The 11874-nt window shown below is 45.4% G+C and overlaps 1 protein-coding gene across 3 annotated transcripts; it reads left to right on the forward strand.

Moving 5' to 3' along the window:
- The first annotated feature begins 654 nt into the window (after window positions 1-654).
- Window positions 655-11484, forward strand: ankrd33bb (ankyrin repeat domain 33Bb). 3 transcript variants are annotated; one of them, XM_086095248.1, is made up of 7 exons: window positions 655-1582; window positions 4010-4139; window positions 7336-7476; window positions 7585-7748; window positions 8677-8936; window positions 9869-9970; window positions 10225-10479. In XM_086095248.1, the coding sequence occupies exons 1-7, from the start codon at window positions 1115-1117 to the stop codon at window positions 10322-10324; spliced, it is 1365 nt and encodes a 454-aa protein (XP_085951374.1). In that variant the 5' UTR covers window positions 655-1114; the 3' UTR covers window positions 10325-10479. The 3 variants fall into 3 exon arrangements, with proteins under 3 accessions (XP_085951374.1, XP_085951383.1, XP_085951367.1); XM_086095257.1 differs by lacking the exon at window positions 9869-9970 and having other exon boundaries at window positions 656-1582; XM_086095241.1 differs by lacking the exons at window positions 8677-8936; window positions 9869-9970 and having other exon boundaries at window positions 657-1582; window positions 10225-11484.
- The last annotated feature ends 390 nt before the right edge of the window (window positions 11485-11874 follow it).

Genomic DNA, 11874 nt, shown 5'->3' on the forward strand with positions numbered 1-11874 from the left:
CAATTCAAAAAGACGAGTCACGGAACTAGCACTCTCAATAAAATAAAACTGAAGGCCATTTTATAAAATGACTGGTGTCTTGTCTGCAGCAAACCTATTCCAGGAACCAGGATGTGCTATTTATGCCAAATCCAATTACCCTTGCCCCTCTTCACAGTCACTCAGTGAAGCCAAGAACAGATTACGAGAATATTCACTTTAAAGAAGGTATTTATAAAAGTCATAATTTCCTCCAACATCACACCCTAATCTCTGCAGAGAATAATGCTGTCATTTATCTGTTTTAAAACTGTCCCCTGAATCTAATCTGGGATGCAATACGTGTGTGTTTGTTTGTTTGTTTTGATAAAGTGTTTGTGCTACTGTTCCCAACATTCAAGTAAAGTCACATGGGTGAAAAATCCAATTTACAGCCACAGTGTTCAGTGCAGCTGCTTTCATACAAGAATTTCAGGATGGGGGAGGGGCTGTACTGTTACTCTAGGGTGGAAAATTATGTACGGTATTGAAATAATAATTGGCCAATACTCATCTTAGATGGCTGAATCCGATCCGACTTTTCATGCAGAGCCCCAACTGACTGGGTGAAGGGCTAAAGCGGGTGAGGGAGCAACTAAAGGGATTATTGTGCACCAGTTGGGGAGGAAATCTCTTCCCCACTGCTGACTGTTCTCAAAATAAGTCCAGCGTTTCTCCATAAGGAGAGCTGTTGGCGTCCACTTTGAATATATCTTTCCAAGATGATAGTGTTCGCCATTTACAAACAGACAGCGTCACGTTTTCTGACTGCTGGAAAATAATTTTATACATGGATGCTATCTGATGCTGTGACAGAACAGTGCGGGTTGGTGTTTTCCAAGGTGGACACGGACAGCAACCTTTAGGAATTCATGGGAGACTTTTGGGATTTTTTAACTCTCTGGAGCGACTGAACGACCATTTCAATTTGAGGATATTAAAAGACACAGACTAGCAAGAGCATTGGCTTGATCATGACTTCTGGTCACCAAAATGTATTCAAGAGAATATTTTTGAATCGCCTCTAGGTCATTGGAGAGATGTACTGGTATTCCACTGTAATTCAAACAAGTCGGTGGGGGAAGGGTAGGATTAAATGGTTTTAATAACGGAGAAAGAAAGTGAAGCTGGAAAACTTCAGGAGAATGGAGTTGCCAGACGAATGGGACCAGGCAGAATTTCTATGGACACACCTGTCATGTCCTTCACCGAGGTCGACAAGGACTGCGAAGATGGTGAGGAACCGGGAGAACATGACGAGGCCGAAGCTGATTACACTCGGAATTACTGGGAGGATGAGGACGATATCTACCAGGAGTTTGAGGAATTGGACTTTGAGGCTCTTTCGGATAACTCGGACACAAGGAGCATTGTGTCTGACGATTCTTTCTACCCGCTTGACTCTTCCGTGGGCGCTAACGGTCTATGCTTGCCGTGTCGCGAGAGCCCAGAGCCAATATCCTTCTTTAAGGCCTGCTGCAATAACAACACCATCATCGTCAAGATCATGATCAGGCAAGGACTGACTGAGGAGGAAGTGCAGGAGACAGACCGGAACAGAAGAGTAAGAGCACCCTAAACAAAAAGTTCTGTAGAGATTTTCGTTTGTGTGTGGTGACATTGCAATACAGAAATATGATGGCATCCAATTGACACGGGGGTCAGAGCATTAGGTTAATCCCCCAAGTAGCAGATGGGGAGTGTACACTGCGAAGTGACACATTGAGAAGCAGCTTGGCATTGGGCTCAGCTGTTAACAGGCTTGCTAAGTCACCGACCTGATCCCTGCGAACAGGATAACACACCGATATTGCTGAGAGATCGCTCACACATTCGGGATTAATAAGAAAACAACGACTATGCACAATATTATGTCATTCAGAATTGATGGCTTGAAAGAAAATTATTGCATCAGCAAATGTAGTTCGTTACTTTAAATATACAAAACTTCTGTAGAACTAAAAGTTTACCACTTAATGAAACTTTATGGTTTGGTTAAAAAGCAGTCATCTTTCATGGTCATTGGTTAACAAAGGCATAATGCAAACTTTAATCTTCCTCTCTTCTCTTGTCATCTTAAATAGGAAGTCAACCCCCCAATTTTTTTTTACGACAATATGTTCTGCAAGTATGTGCCCCCACTACTCTAAACAAGGCTTTCTTATTAATATTGCGGCTGTGGAATATGAGTTAAGCAACAAAATCTAATTAAAAAAAAATAATAATAAATTGTCCATCTCGGGGCAGCCATTTTGCCACTTCCTGTCGACTGAAAATGACGTCACAGTTGCTCAGGTGTCAGGTCAAGGTTCAGCTTCAGGAAACAGGTGAGCCGTAATTGGTCGTTTCCGGAGCCCTGAGCAACTGTGATGTTGTTTTCAATTGACAGCAAGTGACAAAATGGCTGCCCCCTCAGATGAATAAAAACAGGTGGATTTTGCTGTTAGCTCATATTCCACAAACACGATTAATCAGAATAGCGTATTTAGACTTGTGAAGCTGCATAGAAAATATTGTAAAGACTTTTTTATTGTTGTTGACTTCCTCTTTAAAACTACTTATTGATATTGGAACTTCCCTTTCTTTTGTATTAATGTCACTAAAACTGAAGTCTTGTGAGATTTGCTGAGACGGACACACTTGCTTTTTAGACCTCCACCAAATCCAGCCAAACTTTCATGCTGTATGCAAACCCATTTTTTAGTACTATAAAGACATCCTGCTATATGACGAGTAAGAGAAACAAAAACAACAAAAACTTTATTTTATTTGTTGTACATCACATGACACATTTTTAATCATGTATGTCATTTTAATATTCACTGCCATGGAGTTGATCCTTTGGTCTACTTGTAGCTAAGTGTAGTCTTACAAATGAGCAAAGATCAATGATTTAAAACAAAACAAAACCTGTCTGACCTTGTCATCATAGCATTAGAAAGTGGGCCCAACCTGAGTATCTTTGGCCCAATTGTATTTACAGTATAAGTTCTTTATTGTCAATATTTGTATGTAAACACTTTTAGGCCAAGAATAATAGAATAGCTTAAAACAAACAAACAACAAACAAAAATGTACGGTGTTCACTGAGCATGCATTGTTGTGCTGGGTGATGACATTCTTTTGCCGCTGAGCAAGCTAATTTATTTAGCACCATGTATAACCTCAAAATGTCATAACTACTGTATATCGGCAGATCTTGTATATTCTACTATAAGGTGCTTTTTATCAACCTTAAGCATTTCTTGACAATAAGATGTTATATGTGACCACTATAGTCTAAACATGACGTTCTGATTAATATTCATTCGTGGAATATGAGTTATGAAGCAAAATCCAGCCGTTTTCATCCATCTCAAGGGGCGGCCATTTTGCCACTTGCTGTTGACTGAGGATGACATCACTGTTGCTCAGGCAACGACCAATCACAGCTCACCTGTTTTCTGAAGCTGCGCTGTGATTGGTTGTTACCTAAGCAACATCTCCAGTCGACAACAAGTGGCAAAATGGCCACCCTTTAAGATGGATAAAAATGGCTAGATTTTGCTGCTCATATTCCACTAAAGCAATATTAACGGAAATGCCATTTTTTGCCTAGTGAGGCTGCATAGAACATATTATTGTCAAAAAGAAAATGTGTGAGTTGACTTCCCTTTTAAATGTTTCAATATCTTTAAAAAGCTTTTCACAAGAATGTTCAACAGTTGCTGATCTTTCCTAATGTCTGCCTAATCCTTTATCATAATTGCATCCCCCCCCCCGCGCAAGTGTCTGCTAATAAAGTGTCATGTCAAAGACCACATTCTATATCAACATTGTGCAATTTACAGTATTTATTTGAGAGCGACTTGATCAGGAACATTTCATTGCTCTGTACCTGGAACAGTAAAGTGACCATTCAGACCTCGACAAACATTTTGTTTTGAAATGAGTCAGCTCTTCATTACCGATTCTATGTCTAATGTTAACCAAACTCATCTTTGTGTTTTAGTCTGTACTGATTGTAGCGTGTTACTATGGCTATGTGGACGTGGTCATCGCTCTTGCGCAGTGTCCTTACATTGATGTCAACTGGCAGGATAATGAGGGGAACACTGCCCTTATTACAGCAGCACAAGCAGGTAAACACAACACTTCATGATCACGGTTAAGATAATCATCAATGTCATCAATAACACCAACATGCACCACATTTAAAAACAATTTTTTAAAACCTTTGTTAACAGGCTAATTGTCACGTTTCGGTTTTGTATGGGTTAGAGTTTTGTTTATTTTGATGTGTTTGTTGTGTCTTTCTGTGATTGGTGTTTGTCTTGTGTTTCTGAGTCTCGTTATGTCTGATTACGTCCACCTGTGTGCCTGTTCCCTTCCTAGTGTGTTTGACCAATCGGTGCCGTTTTCCTATTGTGTTCCCCAGGTGTGTCTCATTAGTGTTGGTGTATTTAGTCTGTTGTGATTGTCCAGTCGGTGTGGGATCATTGTCTACTTCAGGTGTCGAAGTCCCGTGTGGTTGTTGAAGTCCCGTGTGGTTGTTGAAGTCCCGTGTGGTTGTTGAAGTCCCGTGTGGTTGTTGAAGTCCCGTGTGGTTGTTGAAGTCCCGTGTGGTTGTTGAAGTCCCGTGTGGTTGTTGAAGTCCCGTGTGGTTGTTGAAGTCCCGTGTGGTTGTTGAAGTCCCGTTGCGTCAATCTAAGCCTCGTCACAGTTAAGTCGTCTTTGTTTCAGTCTAGTTGTCTACGTCTTCACAGTCTAGTCGTCCTGGTCACAGTTAAGTTCTCCACGTCCAGCCAAGCTTCCCAAGTTCTGCCAAGTCAAGCCAGTCCTGTCACGGCAACCAGCCTCCTCTCGCTCAGTCCCGTTACGGCCAACCAGCCTCCTCTCGCCCAGTCCCGTCCTGTCACGGCCAACCAGCCTCCTCTCGCCCAGTCCCGTCCCGGCCCAGCCAACCAGCCTCCTCTCGCTCAGTCCCGTCCCGTCACGGCCAACCAGCCTCCTCTCGCCCAGTCCCGTCCCGGCCCAGCCAACCAGCCTCCTCTCGCTCAGTCCCGTCCCGGCCCAGCCAACCAGCCTCCTCTCGCTCAGTCCCGTCCCGTCACGGCCAACCAGCCTCCTCTCGCCCAGTCCCGTCCCGTCACGGCCAACCAGCCTCTTCTTGCACAGTCCCGTCCCGTCACGGCCAACCAGCCTCCTCTCGCCCAGTCCCGTCCCGGCCCGGCCAACCAGCCTCCTCTCGCTCAGTCCCGTCCCGTCACGGCCAACCAGCCTCCTCTCGCCCAGTCCCGTCCCGGCCCGGCCAACCAGCCTCTTCTTGCACAGTCCCGTCCCGGCCCGGCCAACCAGCCTCCTCTCGCTCAGTCCCGTCCCGTCACGGCCAACCAGCCTCCTCTCGCTCAGTCCCGTCCCGTCACGGCCAACCAGCCTCCTCTCGCCCAGTCCCGTCCCGTCACGGCCAACCAGCCTCTTCTTGCACAGTCCCGTCCCGTCACGGCCAACCAGCCTCCTCTCGCCCAGTCCCGTCCCGGCCCGGCCAACCAGCCTCCTCTCGCTCAGTCCCGTCCCGTCACGGCCAACCAGCCTCCTCTCGCCCAGTCCCGTCCCGGCCCGGCCAACCAGCCTCTTCTTGCACAGTCCCGTCCCGGCCCGGCCAACCAGCCTCCTCTCGCTCAGTCCCGTCCCGTCACGGCCAACCAGCCTCCTCTCGCCCAGTCCCGTCCCGTCCCGGCCCGGCCAACCAGCCTCTTCTTGCACAGTCCCGTCCCGTCACGGCCAACCAGCCTCCTCTCGCCCAGTCCCGTCCCGGCCCGGCCAACCAGCCTCCTCTCGCTCAGTCCCGTCCCGTCACGGCCAACCAGCCTCCTCTCGCCCAGTCCCGTCCCGGCCCGGCCAACCAGCCTCCTCTCGCTCAGTCCCGTCACGGCCAACCAGCCTCCTCTCGCCCTTTTTGGGGGGGGGGAGTATTTTTAAGGGGATGAATGCACTGCAGCCATTGTTCTTTCCAATCTTACTTAATGAGGGCAGGGAAATTAAGACAAATCAAGAAATCCTGTTGGTAATTAAGGTAATTACATAGGTAATTGGAAATTAAGTGTCCTGTTAATGTCCAAACTGTAGATAGACAGTATATCTTTAAAAAAGCCATTAGTGCACTAACAGGCGTAGATTATTACTGTTTGATAGTCCAAGATGTCTTTTGTGCCGATCATCAATCATACCTTTAGAATAAGTTACTTATCATTGGAGAAACATGCTGCTCATACTAATTTTAAAGAATTTAAAAATTACATGATGAATGAAGGAATTTTTATGTGCATTCATCTCTGACATGACTATTTCCCTCCCTTTACTCATGCATTATTTAAAGAAGAGCACTTTACTGCAGGGGATTGAGTCTGAGGCTTTTCAAACGTGCTTGTCTTTAAGAATGAGACGTGATATGCTGTATGGTGCTTGCATTTTCAATAGTCACATTTGCCAAAGCAAGAGATTCCATAAAGATGCAGTCTGCGTAACAGGAATGCTGCCTTGGCCTCTCATCTGCTAACAATGATGAATGACTCACTTGGGTCTGCGACATACTCATTTTCTGCTTCATTAAAACAGTTATTGATCCCCATTCATGACGAAGGAAAACAACACCACAGGTGAGCTGGGAATAAAAAGAAACGTTTCTTTAAAGCTCATCACAGATGATGAAAGGTGTCCACATAGGTTTAGAACTAAATGCTCTATTTAAAGGATAAGTCAACCCGGAATTTTTGGGGGGAAATTAATATCTTCTATCCAGCCTCACTAGTCTAAATATGGTATTCTGGTTAATGTTGTGCTAGTAGAATATGAGTTAAGCAGAGGCCATTTTGCCACTTGATGTTGACTGAAGATGACATCACAGTTGCTCAGGTCTCAGGTAACAACCAATCACAGCTCAGCTTCAGAAAACAGGTGAGCTGTGATTGGTTGTAGCTTGAGCCCTGAGAAACATTGATGTCATCTTCAGTCGACAGCAAGGGGCAAAATGGCCGCCCCCTGAGATGGATAAAAACGGCTGGAATTTGCTTCATAACTCAATAAACTCATATTGCACAAATGTAATAGTAATCAGAATTTCATGTTTAGATTAGTGAGGTCACATATAACATATTATTGCCAAGAAATGTTTAAGGTTGACTTCCACTTTTTCGCTTTTGATTGTGCTCTGAAGTGAAAGCGGCATCAGCAGCATCTCTGTCATTGTCACAAGGCAATACTTTTGATCGTCGCCATTTCAATATTTTGTCCCTCTGACATAGCAAGCAGCAAATACTACGTTTCTGTTGTGTGCAGGACACGTGTTCATCTCTCACTACCTGCTGAACTACTTCCCCGGGCTGGACCTTGAGAGGAGGAACTGTCACGGTTTCACAGCTTTAATGAAGGCTGCAATGCAGGGTCGGGCCGACACTTGTCGAGCGCTCATGCTGGCTGGTAAACCACAAGTACTACTGCGATGTAAAAACAACATGCCTCTTTTGAAGATGCATGCAGAATCAATGCAGGTAGCGTTAGTGTACAAGTTGATGTTACTATTTCCAGGAGGTGACATGCAAGCCAGGGATAATGGCCGCCGGATGACGCCACGGGAGTGGGCTCTCTTCACTGGTCGCTATGAGACGGCTTACCTGATGTATCAAGTGATGATGAAGCCGTGTGCCGAGCAGTTCTGTGACTCCTTCAACCTGGAGTGGCCCTTGCTGGAGGTGAGAATTGTTGTTTAGTTGTTACATGGCCATACGTGAGGCGCTACCAACATTCACGCATTGAGCAAGATGGCCGACATGCGCATCAATGGCTAATGCTAAATTAAATGCTGTCTTGGTTGACTGTTCAACAGCGCTACTCAACGCACTCACCATTATCCAAACTTTTTTGCTCTGCCCCGACAGCTATTGGAAGCTAGCCGTGCCGTTTACCTGGGGCAGGTCAAGCATTGTAACATTGGAAATATACCGCTAAAAAGCTCAGCCTTCCCATGATTCTTAGATATAAAAGCAGGAAGTACTCCTAGTTTTGGTCAACGACTGCTACATAAGTCCGACCTGCTACTGATTTGATGGGGCTGTAAATGAGAACACAAACATCAATTTAAAAGTAAATAGGAAGGAATTTAAACAGTTAGATTACCTTTTAAAGAGGAAGTTAACCTTAAAAATTCTTGACAATAATATGTTATATGTGACCTCACTAGTGTAAACATAACATTCTGACAAAAATTACATTTGTGGAATGGGAATTATGAAGCAAAATCCAGCCGTTTTTATTCATCACAGGGGGCGGCCATTTTGCCACTCTGCTGTTAACTAAAGATGACATCACTGTTACTCATGGCTCAGGCCAATAACAGATCACCTGTTTTCTGAAGCTATGCTGTGATTGGTTGTTACCTGAGACCTGAGCAACATTGATGTCATCTTTAGTTGACAGCAAGGGGCAATATGGCCGCCCCCTGAGATGGATGAAAACGTGTGGATTTTTCTGCTTAACTCATATTCCACTAATACTACATTCAGACCAACAGTCGGGGAGGCGTTTCCGGCGGCGCGACTGCATTGTGGGGGGGGATGGTGCTCCGGGCGGCGCGTTTGGGACGTTTCCGGTGAGCATTTCGCTACTTCGCCCATTTCGCAGGCGTTGGCTGAATTGAACTTTTGGCGCCATCGTGTCAGCGACAGCCAATCGGTGTCGAGTCCACGTCACCAAATACGTCACACAGCAGGCAAAACACAGGAAGTGGTTGTGTGCAGAACGTGTAGCATAGCAATGGAGGATAGCTTGATCATCGCGGTTTGCAGACACCCGGAGCTGTACGACACGGCGAGCTACGTGTACCAGGACCGGGCCAAAAAGAAGATTGCTTGGAGGAAGAAGCATAGAGGTCGGCTTATCTGGTGAGTTTGTTTGTTTAATTGTCAAAGTGTGAAGCAAGTTAACAATGCTACACTAAATCAATTGCACTACCTATTGAAGCGGAAATCCCTCCTCTTCCTCCGTTGCGGCGCTGAGCGAAAACAAACTCCATTGAGAACAAACACGTGCGAGACCAGCGTAGCGTCGCGATATTTTCGGTTCGGTCTGAATGTAGCATAACACAATATTAATCAGAATACCTAATTTAGACCAGTGGGGCTGCATATAGGGCATATTATTGCCAAAAATAAAATTTTGGGGGTTGACTTCGCCTTTTATGGATTTAATCGTATGAATCGCTATGACAACTTTGTGATTGGCATACACGTGACAAAATATGAGACCTGTGTATTAGCGGGACAAAACAATGAGGTTTGCAAAATCCGTCGGGAAGCCGGGACCCAAAGCTCAAAAAACGGGACTGTCCCAACCAAATCGGGATGTCTGATCAGTGGTCACCCAAACATAAGCACACAATTAAGCTATCAACCAATGTTAGCAAACCTACAGTAATTTCAATCTCGTACAATAAGACATAAAACTTGAAAGTCTTTTTAAGTCTAGTCTGAGAGTTATGCTGCGGTACCGGATAATTCTTTGTTCGGTAGCTTTGAGTAATTACAGCAAGTGAACTTTGAAGAGCTTGACTCTGAACTGCACATTGCACATCAACGCGGAATACGGAAGCGCTACGTTGCTCCTTAAATGGAGTCTGAGCTGCTCTTTTGTCAGATGAAAGGATATTAAAACTCTGGGCGCTGGAATGCTAGCTATGCCCCACCATGTTGCATTGTCCAACTTGTAACAAGAAGCAAAATGTGCCCCCACTAATCTAAACACAGTATTTTGATTAATATTTTGTTTGTGGAATATGAATTAAGCAGAAAAATCCACCTGCTTTTATTCATTTCAGGGGGCGGACATTTTGGAAAATGGCATCACAGTGTCCAAGGGCGCAAGTAACAACGACCAATCACGGCTCACCTGTTTTCAGGATTTGGTCATATGACGCAAGGTGAGCCCTTGGGCACTGTGATGTAATTTTCAGTCGACAGCAAGTGCAAAAATGGAATGCCCCTGAGATGGAAGAACTGAAAATGGTCCTTTGGCAGAATAAGGTCACATTTAACTATTTTAATCAGCAGCAAGCAAAACCATGTCATGCTAGCATGACCTTAGTAGCATGACCTACATTTTTTTGAATCTCCCAATAGGACAATAAAGTTCTTCCTTGAAACAAGAGTTTTTCTTTTTCTTTGTCTTCTGTAGGATCTGGTTGCCAAGGCTGAAGAGCCAAAGTCCTGCTGGAAGCGTACCATCGACCTTCTGTCCTGTTGCCCTTACAGATTTTACATTAACAACAAGGTGAACCCTGTGGATGACGGTGTTCTAGAGCACATGGTCCGGATCACTACTGGTCTCTGCAGTCCATTTATTGCTTCAGCCTGCCGGACCGTGTGCCCAGGAAGCCCGCCGTGCGTTGGCAAACGACGCTACGCCGTGCAGGAAATTCTCAGGAGGCAACGGTTGGCTGAGCTAAAACACCTCGGCCCCGACAGGCTGAACCACTACAAGAGATTTTTCCAGAACTCACGGGTGCTCCTCATCCCCAAGGTCAGGGATCGGCGGGCCAGCCTCCAGCCTCAGCTGCTGGACGACATGGCCGCTGCATCCACAATGGCCATAAGACGAGCGAGTCTCCTACCGCTTCATTTGCTGAGGAGGAGCAGCGTGCGACCGGGCATTGTGATACCGAAAGTCAGGCTCTGCAAGGCCCCAGCTCCCACTTTTAAACCAGAAAAGCTCAGGCGGAACAAAAACTATAATGGGCTCCAAATCCCAAAGTGGGATTACAAGATAAAGAGGGTAGAGAGAAAGGAGGAGGACAGACTGTTACCGCCGACAAGACGAAGATGAGACTTCAACCAGACACTGATGGGGTTGCCCAAAGTCAGCTGGGCTCAAGTTTACCCATGATCCCGAACAGGATAAGCAGCTTGGAAAATGGGTGGATGAACGGACTTCCAACTACCAAGTACTGTACACAGTCCTCCGCTGCGGCACTCACATAGCATTGCATTCATGGCCTTGTTACTACTCAATATATTTACTAAACATATTCACCAAACTTTCTCTGCCTCACTTACTGTATGATCAATCAGTCCATACAAATTAAAGTGTGTAAACATGTTGTTTATTGCTGAATGATAGTTCACATGGTACTTGAACATGGCCATTGTGCACTTAATGGAAATGAAACGCTTCTTCCAACATCTATTATAGATGCTGAATGTAGAAGAATCCAGTGTTTTTTGTTTTTGTTTTGTAGCTGTTGAGCCCCAAATTATTCATACCGTGGCAAATTTTCTCATTCGACTGTTGTTTTGTTTTAACTGCAAAAGGAGCATACTGTTTTTAGGATACTTTGATCAACTGGTTGTTTTCACAGGAAATGACACAAAGAGACAAAATATTCTGACTTTGTTTAATACGTTGAGATATTAATTAAATATATTCTTCTTGTCTTTATCATGATTGTTTTTTTTACTTTTGAAAATATTGATTTATTCCCCTCTATGGGTCATCACCTTATCGTGGTGGCGGGGTTTGCGTGTCCCAATGATCCTAGAAGCGATGTTGTCTGGGGCTTTTATGCCCCTGGCAGGGTCACCCATGGCAAACAGGTCCTCGGTGAGGGACCAGACAAAACATGGCTCACTGACCTCTTATGCTGAGTATGAATATTGGATTTAGTATTCCCTTGCCCGGACGCGGGCCACCGGGGCCCTCCTCTGGAACCAGACCTGGAGGCGGGGCTCATAGATGAGGGAGTGGTGGCCGGACTTTCACCCATGGGGCCCGGCCGGGCATAGCCCGAAGAAGCAACCCTCGCCACCTTTAGGAGGAGCCAAAGGGGTC

The sequence above is a fragment of the Leptonotus elevatus genome, chromosome 1 (genome assembly GCF_054856555.1).
Source record: "Leptonotus elevatus isolate MCC_2025b chromosome 1, RoL_Lele_1.0, whole genome shotgun sequence".
Taxonomy (NCBI): Eukaryota; Metazoa; Chordata; class Actinopteri; order Syngnathiformes; family Syngnathidae; genus Leptonotus; species Leptonotus elevatus.